The following is a 17,791-nucleotide window of genomic DNA, read 5'->3' as shown; positions in this document are numbered from 1 at the left end:
TATTCAATCTGTTTTCAGATGATAGTATGAAATTACTGGGAAATGTCAATTTAATCACCTCTTTAAATATTTTGTAGGAAGACTATGATAAATACGGAATTAGAATTAGAGTCAAATTTCGCAGTAGTACTCAACTACATGAATTAACTCCTCATCATCAAAGTGGAGGTGAAAGAAGTGTTTCTACTATGTTATACTTGATGGCACTTCAGGAGCTTAATAGATGTCCGTTCAGAGTAGTTGATGAAATCAATCAGGTATGGTGATTATTCTTTTACTTGGGTGCAGATACAAATGTGATAGTTATGTTTTTTTATTAGAGAAATTCTGAGTTTACAAAACAATCACGCATAACATATAGGATTCCCATATATCACCCCTCCACCAACATCTTGCATTGTGGAAGATTTGTTAAAAATGATGAAAGAACATCATCAAAGTATCACTGCTCTCTGTAGTCCATAACTTACATTTGGTGTATTTTTCCCATAAACCAACCTGTTGTTAGCACCATGTATAACTATTTTATATTTGTTATGGTTCATGAGAGAACCTTCTCATATTTGTACTGTTAACCACAGTTCATTTTCCACCGTGGGGTTCACTGTGTTATATGGTCCCATCCAAACTGTACACTCAGTAGCTGTCAGTTTCATCACAGAGTTGTACTGCCAGCACCTCAGTCAAGTTTAGAACATTTTCATTATTCCAAAAGGCAAAATCTATTTTGTTGACCCTTTTTATTGACATTGTACCCTCTTTGCCATTGATGCAAAAATATTTCACTATTACTGTTAACTATAGTCCATAAGATAGATTAGTTGGATTTTCCCCAGGTATCACCATAGTATAACCACTTGAAATAATGACATAAATTCTAGTTCTAGAACATTCTTGTATTGGTACTATTAACCACCCTCATCCTACCTAGTCACTGTGTTATACAGTCCCTAGATTATCTTTCTTTCAGTCTCCCATTTATTTTCCTAAACTACCCCTTTCAGCCACAATCTCATATATAAATCACTAGTTAGTTATACTCACTATCATGTGTTACTCCTAACTTATCTATATCCACATATTTACAATCAACCTTATTAAAAATCCTACAGACATTAAGCATCAGCTCCCGTTTCTCAAACCCTCATTCCATCTCCCAGTAACCTGTATTCTAGAGTTAAATTCCATGAGTTTACTCATCTATTTAGTTCATATTCCTGAGGTTGTACAATAAATATATGTCCTTTTGTGCCTGGCTTATTTTACTCAACAATGTCCTCAAAGTTCAACTATGTTGTCATATATACCCCAACTTCATTTCTTCTTATAGATGAATAGTATTCTATCGTATGATTATGCCATATTTTGTTTATCCATTCATCGATTGATGGCCACTTGGACTGTTTCCATCATTTAACAATTGTGAATAATGCTGCTGTGTACATTGGTGTGCAGATATCTGTTCATGTCCCTACTTTGAGTTCTTCTGGAAATATTCCTAGTAGTGGGATTGTGGGATCATATAGCTGATCTATATTTAGCTTCCTGAGGAACCACTAAAGTTTCTTCCATTCTACATTCCTGCCAACAATGAAGGAGTGTTCCTATTTCTCTACATCCTCTCTAGCACTTGGAGTTTTCTGGGTTTTTAATAATGGCCATTCTTAAGGTGTGAAGTGATCTCATTGTCGTTTTGATCTTCATTTCCCTAATGAAGTCATTGAAAGTACAAAGGTGTTAATTTTAGATGGTCCCATTTATCTTTTTTGTCTTTCATTGCTCATGATTTGGGTGTAAGGTTTAAGAGATCACTATATACCAACAGATCTTAAAGTTGTTTCCCTGCATTTTCTTCTAGGACTTTTGTGGTTCTAGCTTTTATTTTGAGCTCTTTGAACCATTTCAAGTTATCTTCATATGAAGTGTGAGATACGGATCTACTTTCTTTCTTTAGGTTATGGATACCCAGTTCTCCCAGCACCATTTGCTGAATAGACTGTTCTGACCCAGCTGGGTAGGTTTAACAGCCTTGTCAAAAATAACTTAACCATAGATGTGACTGTCGATTTCTGAATTCTCAATTTGATTCTACTGGTCAATATGTCTATCTTTTTGCTAGTACCATGCTGCTAAGTACTATACTTGAAAGTCAGAAAATGAAAGTCCTCCAACTCCATTCTTCTTTTTAAAGATATTTTTGGCTGTTTGGGGCACCTTACGCTTCCAAATAAATTTGATAATTGGCTTTGCCATTTCTGGTGTGGTGAGGAGAGGAAAGCTGTTGGATTTTTTTTGTGTGTGTTGCTTCTGTAAATCGATTTGGAGTGATTTAACATCTTAACAATATTTAGTCTTCCAATCCATGAAAAAGGAATGTCCTTCCATCTCTTTAGGTCTTCTTTGATTTCTTTTAGCAGTGTTTTGTAGTTTTCAGAGTATATATCCTTTATTTCCTTGGTTAAGTTTATTCCTAAATATTTTATTCTTTTAATTGCTTTTGTAAGTGGTATTTTTTCCTGACTTCCTCCTGAGGTTGCTCATTAGTAGTGTATAGAAATGCGACTGATATTTGCATATTAATCTTGTATCTCACCACTTTGCTGAAGTCATCTGTTAGTTGTAGTAGCTTTATTGTGGATTTTTGGGATTTTCCTAGGTTGTAGTGTCATATCATCATCAAATAGCAAAAGTTCTGCTTCTTTCTTTCCTATTTGGGTGCAATTTATTTCTTTTTCTTTCCTAATTGTTCTAGCTAGAACTTGTAGCACTATGTTGAATAATAGTAGTGACAGTGGGCATCCTAGTTTTGTTCCCAGTCTTGGCAGGAAAGCTTTCAGTCTTTGACTATTGAGTACAGTGTTAACTCAGTGTTTCATGTATGCACTCTATCATGTTAAGAAACTTCCCTTCTACTCCTATCTTGCAGAGTATTTTTATCAAGAAAGGATGTTTACTGTTTTGTTATTTATTTTCTGTGTCAATAGAGATGATCGTGCGGTTTTTCTTCTTTGATTTATTAATGTGGTGTATTACACTGATTTTCTAGTGTTGAACCACCCTGGCGTACCTGGGATAAAACCCACTTGATCATGATGTATAATTCTTTTTTTTCCATTTTAAAAAACAATATATTTAAGTATATCATTCATACATGAATATACATAAACAATAAGTGTATAATAAAAGTTGTGAACTTACAAAATAAACATGCATAACGTCATACAGGGCTCCCATCCATCACCCCCCCCCCACAAATACCTTGCATTGTTTTGCAACATTTGTAACAAATTATGAAAGAGCATCTTCAAAGTATTACTACTATTAATAATTATAGTGCATATCTTACATTTGATGTATTTCCCCCAACCCACCCTATTTTTTTGGTCATAAACCGTATAATTTATCTAAAGTGTACAATCCCAAGTTGTGCATTCATCTCTTCAATCAATATTAGAGCATTTTCATTACTCCAAAAAAACCAAAACAACCCACTATTATACCCATATGTTAGCACTTCCAATCACAAATCGTATCATATGCATTCCATTCCAAACATTTACAAACACTTTTTACCAGTTCTGCACAGATTAAAATTCAACTTTTCATTCTCTAACCACATACTGTTTTCTGGTGACTTATATTCTAGCTATTAACTCTATGAGTTTGTTCATTGTTATATATAGTTCATAATAGTGAAATCATACAATATTTGTCCTTTCGTGTCTTGTAGCTTCACTCAACATAATGTCCTTCAGGTCCTCCATATTATCATATGTTTCATGACTTCATTTCTTCTTACAGCTGAATAATATTCCATTGTGTGTATATACTAAAGTTTGTTTATTCATTCATCAGTTGATGGACACTTGGGTTGTTTCCATCTTATGGCAACTGTGAATAATCTCGCTATGAATATCATGTGTGCAGATGTCTGTTCATGTCACTGCTCTCAGTTCTTCTAAGTATATATTTAGTAATGATATTGCCAGGTCACATGATAGATCTATATCTAACTTCCTTAAGAACTGCCAAACAGACTTACATAGTGGATGTACCATTCTACATTCCCACCAACAGTAAATAAACATTCCTATCTCTCCACATCCTCTCCAAAAATTGTAGTTTTCTGTTTTCTTCATAGTAGCCATTCTAGTAGAATTGAAATATCTCATTGTAGCTTTGATTTGCATTTTCCCTAGTAGCCAGTGATGTTGAACATTTTTTCATGTGTTTTTTCACCATTTGTATTTCTTCTTTAGAAAACTGTCTATTCAGTTCTTTTGTCCATTTTTTCATAGCATTATTTGTCTTTATTGTTGAGTTGTAGGATCTCTATATATCATGGTGTTAGACACTTGTCGGATGTGTGATTTCCAAATATTTTCTCATATTGAGTAAGTTACCTTTTTACTTTCTTGAAGTACATTGAGGTACTGAAATATTTAATTTTGAAGAGGACCCGTTTATTTTTTCTTTTTTTGATTATGCTTTGGGTTTAAGGTTTAAGAGACCCCTGCCTATTACAAGGTCTTGTAGATGTTTTTAAAAAATGACTTGACCATAGAGGTGTGGGTAAATTTCTGAACTCTCAATTCAATTCCATTGATCAACGTGTCTGTCTTCATGCCAGTAACATCCTGTTCTTTTGTGGGGTTTTTTTGTTTGTTTAGGAGGTACCAGGAATTGAACCCAGGACCTTGTACTTGGGAATGAGCAGCTTAGCCACTGAGCTACATTTGCTCCCCAATGAGAGTTGTTCTTTTTCATTTGTGTGGTTTTTGTTTTTAGGAGGTACTGGGGATCGAACCTGGAACCTAGTATATGGGAAGCAGGCGCTCAGCCACTTGGGCCAAATCCACTTCCCACCATGCTGTTTTGACCACTGTAGCTTTATAATACACTTCACAGTCAGGAAACGTGAGTCCTCTGCCTTTGCTTTTCTTTTTTAGAATGTTGTTGGCTATTCTGAACCCCTTTCTCTTCCAAATAAATTTGGTAATTGACTTTTCTATTTCTTTAAAGTAGGATGTTGGAATTTTTATTGGGATTGCATTGATTCTATAAATTAGTTTGGGTAGACTTGACATCTTCATGATGTTTAGTGTTCAGCCATGAACACACGGAATGTCCTTCCATTTGTTTAGGTCTTTGATTTCTTTTAGCAGTGTTTTATAGTTTTCTGAATATTCATCCTTTACCTTCCTGGTTAAATTAACTCCTAGATATTTGAGTCTTTTTATTGCTGTTATAAATGGAATTTTTTTTCTTGACCTCCTACCTTGCTCATTACTAGTGTATAGAAACACTGTTGATTTTTCGTCTGTTGATCTTGTTGAACTCATTTAATAAATGAGTTGTAAATGTTGTAATGTTTGTTGTAAATGTTTGAGATTTTCTCAATACAGGATCATACCATCTACAAATAGTGAGAGTTATACTTTTTTCCAATTTTGATGCCTTTTTTTTTCCCTCGTCTAATTGCTCTAGCTAGAACTTATAGTACAGTGTTGAATAAGAGTGGTGAGAGTGGGCATCCTTGTTTTTTTCCTGATCTTAGAAGGAAAACTTTCAGCCTCTCACCATTGAGTATGATGTTGGCTGTGGTATTTTCATATATGCTGTTTATTCTGTTGAGGAACTTTCCTTCTATACCTATCTTTTGACGTATTTTTATCAAGAAAGAATGCTGGGTTTTGTCACATGCATTTTCTGCATCAATCAAGATGTTCATGTGTTTTCTTCCCGTTTGATTTGTTAATGTGATATATTATGTTTATTGATTTTCTTATGTTGAATCACCCTGGCATACCAGGAATAAAACCCATTTGATCCTGGTGTATAATTCTTTTAATGTGCTGTTGGGTTCTATTTGGAAATATTTTGTTGAGAATTTTTGCATCTATTTCATTTAAGAGATTGGTCTGTAATTTTCTTTCATTGTAGTATCTTTATCTGACTTTGATATTAGGGTGATGTTGGTTTCCTTAAATGTGTTGGGTAATTTTCCCTCCTTTTAATTTTTTTGGAATAATTTAAACAGGATTGATATTAATTCTTGTCAAAATGTTTGGTAGAATTCACTTGAGAAACCATCTGATCCTGGACTTTGCTTTGTGGGAAGATTTTTGATGATTCATTAAATCTCTTTACTTCTGAATGGTTTGTTGAGTTTCTATATTTCTTGTAGAGTCATTGTATGTTGTTTTGTGTGTTTCTAGGAATTTGTCCATTTCATCTAGGTTGTCTTAATTTGTTGGGAATACTGTTTCTCATAATATCCTCTTGTGATCCTTTTTATTTTTCTGGAGTCAATTGTAATGTCCCCCCTTTCATTCCTGATTTTATTTATTTCTCTCTTTTTGTCTTTGTTAGTGTTGCTAAGGGTTTATTGGTTTTATAGGTTTTCTCAAAGAACTGCTATTGATTCTATTGATTTTCTCTGTTGCTTTTTTTTGTTGTCATTTTCATTTATTTCTGCTTTCATCTTTATTTTTTTGTTTCTGCTTGCTTTGGGATTGATTAGCTGTTCTTTTTCTAGAGTGTCCAGTTCATTTAGATCCTGATTTTACCTCTTTCTTCTTTTTTCATGAAGGCATTTAGGGCTATAAATTTCCCTCTCAGCACTGCCTTTTCTGTATCCCATAAGTTTTGATAAGTTGTGTTCTCATTTTCATTCATCTCGAGATATCCACTAATTTCTCTTCTTTGACCCACTGATTGTTTAGTAGTGTGTCATTTAGCCTCCATATATTTGCAGATTTCCCCTTTCCTGCCTGTTATTGATTTCCAGCTTCATTTTATTATGATCAGAAAAGGTGCTTTTTATAATTTCAGTCTTTTCAAATTTTATTAAGAGCTGTGTTGTGGCCCAGCATATGGTCTCTTCTGGAGAAAAATCCATGAGCACTTGAGAAGAATGTTTCACCTTTTAATTTTGAGTGCAGTGTACTATATATGTCTGTCAGGTCCAGCTTGTTATCATATTGTTCATGTTCTCTTTTTCTTTGTTGATCTTCTGTCTGGTTCTATTTGTTTTAATGTGAGTGGTATGTTGAAGTCTCCAGCTATTATTGTAGAGATGCACATTTCTCCTTTCAGTTTTGCCAGAGTTTGCTCATGTGTTTTGGGGCACCCTGGTTAGGGCATAGATATTTATGACTGTTATGCCTTTCTGGTGAATTGTCCCCTTTTATTAATATATAATGCTCTTTTGCATCTCTTACCACTTTTGTGCATTTAAAGTCTATTTTGTCTGCCACCAGTATATCTACCCCTGCTCTCTTTTGGGTTCTGTTTCCATGAAATATCTCTTTTCCAGTCTTTCGCTTTTCAGTCTTTTTGCATCCTTGGGTGTAAGGCGAGTCTCCTGGAGACTAGGATGGCTTATGTTTTCTTATCCATTCTATCAGCCTATGTCTTTTGACTGGGAAGTTTAATTATTAACGTTCAGTGTTATTACAGTAAAGGCATTACTTACTTCAGCCATTTTATCGTTTGGCTTTCATGTGTCATATCTTATTTTTGCCCATCTTATTACCTTTTGGTTACTCTTTCTGATAGTCTCCTCCAAGCCTCTCTCTCTTGTCTTCTCTTTTCTGACTGGAGAACTCCCTTTATTGTCCTGCAGAGTTGGATTCTTCATTATGTACTTTCTTAGTTTCTATTAATCTATGACTGTTTTAAATTCACCATCATATTTGAAGGGTAGTTTTGCCAGATAAAGAATTCTTGACTAGCAGTTTTTCTCTTTCAGGAATGTAATTATATTATACCATTGCTTTCTCACCTCCATGGTTTCTGAAGAAAAATCAACACCAAAGTTACTGGACATCACTTGTATGTGATATTAAGCTTTTCCCTTCCTGCTTTCAGAATTTTCTTTTTATCTTTCATGTTCTGAATATTCTGTATTTTAGGTTAGGTCTCTTTGGATTTATTCTGATTGGAGAACACTGTCCTTCTGGATATGTATATTCATATCTTTCATGAGAGTTGGGAAATTTTCAGCCACTATTTTCTCAGATACTTTTTCTGCCCCTTTTCCCTTCTCTTCTCCTTCTAGAACTCCCATAACATTTATGTTGCTGTGCTTTGCATTGTCATTCAAATCTCTGAGCTCCTGTTCGATTTTTTCCATTCTTTTCTCTCTCAGTTCTCTTTTCAATTTCAGTTGTCCTTTCCTCTATATTGCTGATTCTTTCTTCCATGATTTCAGATCTGCTGTTGTGTGCCTCTATTGTATTTTTAATCTTATTGTGTCTTTCCTATAATCTAAGCTCTCTTATTTTTCTATACAAGGTTTCACATTTTTCTTTTCACCCAGTGTCTTCTTAACATCTTGTATTTCTTTAGCCATATTGTCTTTCTATTCCGTGATTTGATTTAGGAGATTTGTATGAACTTTACTGATTATCTATTTCAAGACCTGTATCTTCTCTGGAGCTTTGGTATATTCCTTTGCCTGAGTCATATCTTCCTTTTTCTTGGCTTGTAATTTTTTGCTGATGTCTAGGCATCCGATTCTGATGCTGAGTTTACTCTGATGTATAGTTTCTCTCTCTTATCTAGGTATTTACTGTTAAGTAGCTGTGTGCTTCCACTGTTGTTTAATTCTTGGTTTAACTTGTTCTAGATATTTAGGATTGCTCCTGTTTAACTGCTCAAACCAGGACTATGGACCTAATAATGGGATGGAGGCATGTTTCCAAAGGTCTTCGAGAGGGAGACAGTAAAGGCACCTGATTGCCTCTTTATTATTTTTATCCCCTTTTTGCACACCTTTCTGGTCTGCAGATGGCACTCTTTGGCAGACCTCTCAGTTCAGACCCCTGTGCTAGGGCGAAAGCATTCAGTGGTGGGTGGTGCAGAAGCAATGTACTCAGGATTGGCCAAGCCTCACAAAAAAACTTTCTCAAAATCTGTTCTCCTCCCTTGGCCAGCTGTACCCGCCCTCTGTCTTCATCCTCAGCACCCAGCCCAGGGCATTAGGAAGGGTGTTTGAGAAGACAAATTATCTTTAGCTCCCTGCAAACAATGTTGCAGCCCTAATGGGCCTGGAAGTGTGCTACCCCTCCAATGTAGCAGACCAAGTTTGCTAGTGAAAATCTAAATTTGTTATAGGCTGTGTCACTCCTCTCTCCTGTCTTCAGGAAGCGGACCCCTGCAATCCCCCACAGTCTGCAGCCACTGAAGTCCACAGTGGCTGCAGTCTGCATACGGCTGTTTGCTCCAAAGGTGCAGATGGGTGTCTGCTGCTCCTTCTGCAGCTTTCCTCATGGGATTTTTCAGCCAGCTGAGACTCCTTCATCCCTCTCTCTTCTGAGTGTTGTCTTACCTCCTCTGGTCTCCTGAGACCCTTAGCACACTTCCAGACAGTCTCCACCTCTCCTCTGCTTATTTTTTCTGGGAGAAAAGTGATCCCTCTGCCTCCCTAATCCTCTGTCTTCGACTAAATGTAACTTTAAGGCCTGACTTTGTTTGACCACCTCAGCAGTTCCTTAAATCTATTTATGATTTAGCTAATCAAATAGTTCATCTAGCAGGATGATTGATTCAATAATAGTTCAGTGTGTAATTCTTTTAATGTGCTTTTGGATTCAATTAGTAAGCATTTTGTTGAGGATTTTTGCATCTATATTCAATAGAGATATTGGTCTATAACTTTCTTTGTTCATAGTATCTTTTTTGGCTTTGGTATTAGGGTGATGTTGGCTTCATAGAAAGAGTTTGGTAGTGTACCCTCCTGTTCTTTTCTTTTCTTTTTTTTGCAGGAGTTTGAGCAAGATTGCTATTAAATCTTCTTTGAATGTTTGGTAGAATTCACCTATAAAGCTACCTTGTCTTGGGCTTTTAATTTTGGGTTTTTTAAAAAAATATCTTTCAATATCTTTACTTGTGATTGGATTGTTTAGGTCTTCTGTTTCTTCTGGAGTCGCTGTAGTTGGTTCCTGTGTTTCTAGGAATTTGTCCATTTCATCTATATTGTCTAGTTCAGTGGTGTACTGTTGTTGTTCATAGTATCCTCTTATTTCTGTGGGGTCGGTAGTAATGTCGCCCCTCTCGTTTCTGATTTTATTTATTTGCATCTTTTCTCTTTTTTCTTTTTCATTCTAGCTAAGGGTTTGTCAATTTGGTTGATATTCTTTTTTTTTTTTTTAAAGATTTATTTATTTATTTAATTTCCCCCCCTCCCCTGGTTGTCTGTTCTTGGTGTCTATTTGCTGCGTCTTGTTTCTTTGTCCGCTTCTGTTGTCGTCAGCGGCACGGGAAGTGTGGGCGGCGCCATTCCTGGGCAGGCTGCTCTTTCTTTTCACGCTGGGCGGCTTTTCCTCACGGGCGCACTCCTTGCGCGTGGGGCTCCCCCACGCGGGGGACACCCTTGCGTGGCACGGCACTCCTTGCGCGCATCAGCACTGCGCACGGCCAGCTCCACACGGGTCAAGGAGGCCCGGGGTTTGAACCGCGGACCTCCCATATGGTAGACGGACGCCCTAACCACTGAGCCAAAGTCCGTTTCCCGGTTGATATTCTTAAAGAACTAATTTTGTTTTGTTCTGTTGGATTTTTTGGTTCTCAATTTCATTTTTCTACTCTGTGTTGTTTCTTTTTTTATGCTTGATTTCAGATTAGTTTGCTGTTCTTTTCCTACTTCCTCCAGGTGTGAAGTTAGGTCTCTGATATTGGCTCTTCTTTTTTAAGGTAATCATTGAGGGCTTTAAATTTCCCTGTCAGCACTGCCTTCCCTGATTTTGATAGGTTATATTCTCGTTTTCATTTGTCCCAAAATATTAACTAATTTCTCTTGTAATTTCCTTTGACCCACTGATTATTTAAGTGTGTCTGTTTAATCTCTATGTATTTGTGAATATTCTCTTTTTTCTGCCTGTTACTGATTTCCAGCTTTATTTCATTATGTTCAGAGAAGGTGCTTTGCATAATTTCAATCTTTTTAAATTTCTTGAGACCTGTTTTACAACCCAATGTATGATCTGTTCTGGAGAAAGATCCATGAGCACTTAAGAAGAACATATATCCTGCTGTTTTGTGGTGTAATGTTCTCTATATTTTTTTGTTAGGTCTAATTCATTTATCATATTATCAAGCTCACTGTTTTCTGATTGACCCTCTGTCCAGATGTTCTGTCTAATGCTGAGAGTAGTGTATTGAAGTCTTCAATTATTATTGTAGAGACATCAATTTCTCCCTTCAATTTTGCCAGTGTTGGCCTCATGTTATTTTGGGGCACCCAAGTTAAGTGCAGAATTATTTATTATTGTTATTTCTTAACTGGTCAATTACCCTTTTTATTAATATATAATGACTTTTTTCACCTCTTACAACAGTTTTGCATTTAAAATCTCTTTTGTCTGATTTTGATGTAGCGACTTCAACCCTTTTGGTTACTATTTACATGGAATATCTTTTTCCAATCTTTCGTTTTCAGCCTATTTGTGTCCGTGTGTCTTGAGGAGTGTCTCTTGAAGATAGCATATAGATGACATATTTTTTTATCCATTCTGCCAATCTGTGTCTTTGGATTGGGGAATTCAATCCATTAACATTCATTGCTATTACTGTAAAGATATTACTTACTTTGTCTATTTTATCCTTTGTCTTTCCCTTGCCATATCATACTGTCATCTGTCTTTTTACCTTTTTAGTAACCCTTACTACTAATAATTATTTCTACACTCTTCTCCAAGTGCCCCTCCCCTGTTTTTTCCTTTTAGGCTGCTGCACTTCCCTTAGAATTTCTTATAAGTCTGATCTCTTGGTGTCAAACATTGTTTCTTTTTATCTGTGAAGACTTTAAACTAACCCTCATTTTTGAAGGACATTTTTGCCAGATAAAGAATTCTTGGCTGACAGGGTTTTCTTTTCTTTCTTTCTATACCTTAAATATGTCATACCCCACTGCCTTTTTGCCTCCATGGTTTCTGATGAGAAGTTGGTCCTTAGTTTTATTGAACATCCCTTATATGTGATGAATTGCTTTTCTCTTTTATTTTTTATTTTCAAAAGATACATAGGTTACATTAAAAAAATAAAGGGGATTCCTATATGCCCCACTCCCCACACTTCCCACTTTCCCATATAAACATCTCTTCTTTCACTAGTGTGGTACATTGATTGCAATTGATGAACACATTTTGGAGCATTGCCACACAGCATGGATCATAGTTTACATTGTAGTTCTCACCCTCTCTCACTCCATTCGATAGGTTATGGCAGGATATATAATGTCCTGTATCTGTCTTTGTAGTGTCATTCAGGATAATTCCAAGTCCCAAAAATGCCTTCATACTATACCTCTTTTTCCTTCTCCCTACTTTCAGCAACTCCAGTGGCCACTGTCTTTACATCAATGATATAATTTCTTCCATTACTAGAATTACAGTAAGTTTATAGTAGAATACCGGTAAGTCCACTCTAGTTCATATTTTATTCCCCCATCCTGAAGATTCTGGGATGGTGATTGAGAGGGGACTTCGATCCCATATGGATGATGAATGAGACTCTCTTGCTTACAGTGTGGACTGTCTTGGTTCCTTGGTGTGGTGGTTGTCCAAAGATTCAAGTCTCTTGGACATACATCTACCAACTCCAGTGCCAACTATAGGTTCAATAAAAGGGACAGAAGAGGCATGTATAGAGAAGTCACTTCTGAGTCCAACTCTGTGCTTTTCTCTTGATGCTTTCAGAATTCTCTTTATCTCTGGCATTTGACAGTCTGAATAGCAGGTGTTTTAGAGCAGTTCTATTTGGATTTTTTCTGTTTTGAGTCAGTTGTCCTTGGATATTGATACTTGTGTTTTTTATAAGGGTTGGGTAATTTTTGGCCATTATTTCCTCAACTATTCTTTCTGCCCTTTTCATTTCTCCTTTGGGAGATACATACACCCTTAATGTGTATGTTCATGAGTTTCATGCTGTCATTCAGTTCTTTGAGATCCTGTTCAATTTTCTCCATTCTTTTTATCTTTTCAAGTTCAGATGCTCTGCCCTCCATTTCACTTGTTCTTTGCCGTTTCCAATCTGCTGTTTTATGCCGCTAATGTATGTTAATCTCATCATTTGTAGCTTTCATTCCCATAAGCTCTGTTACTTTTCTTTGGAAGCTTACAAATTCTTCTTTATGCTCAACCAGTGTCTTTTTAATATCCTTTGTCTCTTTAGTCACATGGTCCTTCAACTCCTTGAATTGATTTAGGAGATTTATATGAACATCATTGATTGGCAGTCTTAAATCCTATGTGGTCAGGATTTTTAATTTGTTCCTTTGGCTGAGCCACATCTTCCTATTTCTTAGTATGTGTTGTAATTTTTTTCTTAGGTGTAGGCCTCTGATTATGTTGGTCAATTTACTCTCATGGTCAGTTTCACTCTCCTGCCTAGTGGTTTTGTTTTACAGATCTTTGATTTTGGGTTTAACTTATTCTAAATCTTTAAAATTGCCTTGCTTAAGTTATCAAAACAGGGCTGGGGACACTCTAATGGGGTGCAGACCAGATCCAAGGACATGAGAGACTCCAGAAAGCCTGCTTCTTCTTTTGCTTCCCTGGCCTGCCAACAAATGGCTTTCTTCTGTGAACCTATCCACAGAGGTGACTCTTAGAATCACCACTTTCTAGTGTTTCTGGGCCAGCTCAAGCCACGATTCAAAATGGGTCCCTGCTGTCCACACTCAGTGACAAGAGAACCATATTCAGCCCTGTGCCACACCCCATTCTTCCCAGGGAGGAAAACATCAGTTCCTCTCTCAGTTGACCACCGCCAGCCATGGGTTTTACAGAGGCTGTTTCCCTCAGGGATGGTGGATGGGTGCCATTCCTTGCTGCAGGGCACCTAACTCACATTTTTAATTTCAGCTTCCTTTCTCTCTGTCCCTCTCCTTCCTAGACAGTGCACATGGCCCTCTTTTGGTGTCCAGGTTCCCAAAGCATCGCCCTCAGACAACTTTTGCCCTTCCTTTGTTGTTTTTGTAAGAGAGTTGGGACCTGCTGACCTACTCTGATGCCATCTTCCCATAAGTTCCCCTGTAATTGTTAGTTTTATTGTCATTTTTAAGGGAATGGACCCAATCAATGAACGGAGAGTGTTTGAAATGGTTGTAAATACTGCCTGTAAAGAAAACACATCTCAGTACTTCTTCATTACACCAAAGGTAGGTAATGAATAATCTGAAAGTGCTCCTATACTCAGAAGTCCTCTGAGCCTTAATAATGTAGTAGATTTTGACCACATCTATAAATATGAGCCTGAATATCCCCAAAAAAGAAACTAATAATATTATAGAAATATTTGTAGTAATAAGGAAGACAAGTTACGGTTACATACTTAATCAGAAACCTCATTACCTTAGGAAGACATATACGTAGCATAGCATTATATTCTAGAGCCAAGAGATCCTCCTTGCCCTTGGCATTCACTCCTCTTTTAGAACAGTTACTGTTTTATTATTATTTTTGGAGGTACTAGAGATTGAACCCAGGACCTCATACATGGGAAGCAGGCACTCAACCACCTGAGCTATATCTGCTCCCCCAATTTCTCTTTTAACACTAAACAGTGGCTGGGGAGTACAAGCCCTCGAACTCTCTCTTTCCATTTTTCCAGAAGATGTGTCTTGACACACACTGCCTTTCCTCTTTATGCACCACTGTCCCTGCCCTGGCCCAGACAAGAAAACTACCCCAGTATCATCTACCTCAGGTTAACTTCGATAGAAATCAGTTATCTTTATAGAGCATGTTCCTAAGCTAGAACAATTAACAATGGTAAAGTTTCTTTTGTTAAATCTAGTGCTGTGGGTAAATTATAAAACTGATTTCTCAAAGTTATATTTATTATTATTATTTTCTTTTAAAAATTTGTCTGTTTTGACACAGCTCCTGCAAAATCTGCCTTATTCTGAAAAGATGACGGTTTTGTTTGTCTACAATGGTCCTCATATGCTGGAACCAAACAAATGGAATTTAAAGGCTTTCCAAAGGCGGCGGCGCCGTATTACCTTCACTCAACCTTCTCAGTAAAATCAAAAGGATGAGGACTTGGAATTTTTCTGTGAAATTCTGTTTTTAACTGAATAAAAGTTAGGAGATTCATTAAAACTAAAAGATCACTTATTTTTGGAACCCTGCTTTTAAATACAAGTGAATTGATGAAATGAAGACTGTAGTAGCTTCTTTCTCTGGAACATCATCTGATAGTAAAAATTAAGTCTTTTTCAGTCTTGGTTGAACTTGTGTCTTTAGCACTCTGGCCATGAGTCACTGGGCTCTTTTACTTTTGCAAATCAAAATTACAATGAAAGGAGTTACCAATAGCAACAAGTTTAGTTGACGTGGTAACCCTGAGCTTTAACTGGGGAGTAACTTTAATTACTTAAGGGCCTGAGGATGACTGTAGATCTTAAGTCATAGTTTCTCCCAGTGTTAAACTTAATTTTTAAAAATTTATAAGAACATTTCTAGTCTTTTAAATGTATAGTAGTAATTTATGATAAATCTATTCATTCTTTTTAAAAAGGATTACCTTATCTCTGCTAAGAAATGGCATTTTAAAAATGGTTATATGAAACTCGATGCTATAATTGTATTGGTATTTCAAAGCAAAGAAGCACTGGGGCTCAAAAATGGTATCAAGACTTCTTTGAAATGCCACAAGATGATGCAAAATGCAACAGAAGATTGACAAAGAATCAAATCAGGAGACAAGGGTTTTTAAAAGAATAACCCTATAAAGTGTATATGTGTGTGTGTTTTTTTTAATTTAAGGTTAATTGTATTTTACATCTTAAATTTCCAGAACATTTTTATAATTATTTTTAGTAAGATTTTTCTTAAGATTTCATATGCTGGTTTCTACAATTTATATTGGAAATTTCTCAGTGTTATGTAAAGAATGAGAGAGAAACATTGTTTTATTTAAAACCATAATGTTGTTAGAATTTATAGGTACTTCCTAACAGTGTTGGTCTACCTTATTTTGGAAAATCTAGTTTAAACTGTTTTCTTTCAGCACGAAAGAATTAGATGAGGAAATCATTTGTTTATCTCTGAGTTATACTAATTAACAGTGCCAACTAAATTCTATTACTCTTGTAAGATAATGGTCCAAAAACATGTCTTTGAACAGTGGTATGGATCTGTGCCGATAATGACAAAGTATTTTTCAACGTGCCAGCCTGAAAGAATTGAGGAATTACACTGCTTTTACATATTTCTAAATAGCCATCAAAATTGTTATGAGGTAAAAAATTAATGAGCAGCAAGTTTGTCCTTTCCAACATTTTTCCCTTTAAAAAGATATTTTTTTCTCTGTAAAAATTTTAAAGAAAGGGCCTTCCCCTCTTAAACTAAAACTAATGCATGAACTATGAAAATATTTTAAAATAACCTTTTTTTACTAGTATCAACAAAGTCATATAAATATTGAAAACCTTGGTAACATATTACTAAATGGATGTTGTTGCCAAATGTTTTTGTTGTTACTTTATTTTCAACAGATGTCTTTTTATTATATTTGTGTTTTGTGTAGTTTGTTTATTGTCTAAACTAGTGCCTGTCATCTTATTCCTACAATTTGAATATCAATGAAAAAGAAGCTTGAAGATGAGGTATGTTTGAAAATAAAATGGTTAATTTCACTTCAGTTTACATATGCCAACAATCATTCCATACCTTGCTTCCTTGTTTGTAAGCATTTCTATTTCTCTACTGGACAAAGTTAGTATTTGGTTTTACATTGAAATTCTGAGCTATGAAGGATAAATTATTTTAACATTTTAAAAAAAGAATAAGTCTAGCACAGTATAAATACAGCTACTTAAAACTTCACATGTTCTGTGGAAATTAATTTTTAATTAAATACAAATTGTGAAAACTATAAGATACAGCCTGATTTGGTGAATAAAATGATATTTAAAACCTAAAAGCGACAAGCGTTTTTGATGACTAAATCTTCATTGATTTTCCTAAGGAGTCTTTGTTAAAAGGTTTTCATTATTCAAGGTAAAAGAATGTTTTGCTGCTTTCTAATTGTCTTTTTAGACATGTGCTTGTTTTCTTTGGAATATTAACCTTTGATATGTGAAACATTTATAATTCAGTCGTGTTATTGTGTGTGTGTATAACTAAAAAAAAAGTCTTTAGGGTGGGATATGCTACTCCGTTGGTAATAAATTCATATTTTCATATTCTTTTGGTGTTTCTTTTTAAATAAGAGCAGTTTTTTATACATTGAACCTTCTTGAGAGTTATTTTGTTATTCAGATTTACCAAAATACATGTCTATTGAGTACCTTCCATTTATACAACAGTGTTCAACAGTCTTGTCAGTGTTTTAAAAGGATAGAAAATTTAGTATTTTGCTTGCCTGCAAGGAAATTACAGTCCAATAGAAGCAATAAACACACAAAAGGTGTAACCATCTGAAGAAGTCAAGCTACGGGACAAACCCTAGATTTACCTAAAACACGCCCACAATCCAATCTTATTCCTTACATTAAATTGCTATCTAAAGTAGTTACTTAAATCAGTTTCTCGTTGAGGAAATGAAGATTCTACCCACCTTGCAGAAATATTGAGAAGATCAAATAAGATCAAGGGTCAAATGGCTATAGTTATTGCTTACATTTCAAAACTTGAAAACTGTAATGTTCTGAGTGCCTACAACTGAAAGCAAGAGGATTGCATCCAGCATCCTTGTGGAATCTAAGCCCCCTCTTGATATAGATGTGGAGTGGACACAACCATTCCAAGGTCCACAGGATGGAGGAATAGAATATGGA

At 35.7% G+C, this 17,791-nt stretch overlaps 1 protein-coding gene across 1 annotated transcript in view; it reads left to right on the top strand.

Moving 5' to 3' along the window:
* The window catches only part of SMC5 (structural maintenance of chromosomes 5), a 140,699-nt gene extending 123,502 nt beyond the window's left edge, over positions 1-17,197 (top strand). Inside the window, exons 23-25 of the mRNA XM_058301326.2 lie at positions 78-257; positions 14,069-14,164; positions 14,889-17,197. Coding sequence (XP_058157309.2) covers positions 78-257; positions 14,069-14,164; positions 14,889-15,032 — 420 coding nt within the window. The 3' untranslated portion in view covers positions 15,033-17,197. The remainder of the gene's footprint in view (positions 1-77; positions 258-14,068; positions 14,165-14,888) is intronic.
* The last annotated feature ends 594 nt before the right edge of the window (positions 17,198-17,791 follow it).

Source organism: Dasypus novemcinctus, chromosome 8 (genome assembly GCF_030445035.2).
Source record: "Dasypus novemcinctus isolate mDasNov1 chromosome 8, mDasNov1.1.hap2, whole genome shotgun sequence".
Taxonomy (NCBI): Eukaryota; Metazoa; Chordata; class Mammalia; order Cingulata; family Dasypodidae; genus Dasypus; species Dasypus novemcinctus.
The sequence above is the reverse complement of the archived record's forward strand: the minus strand, read 5'-3'. Positions and strand labels throughout refer to the sequence as shown.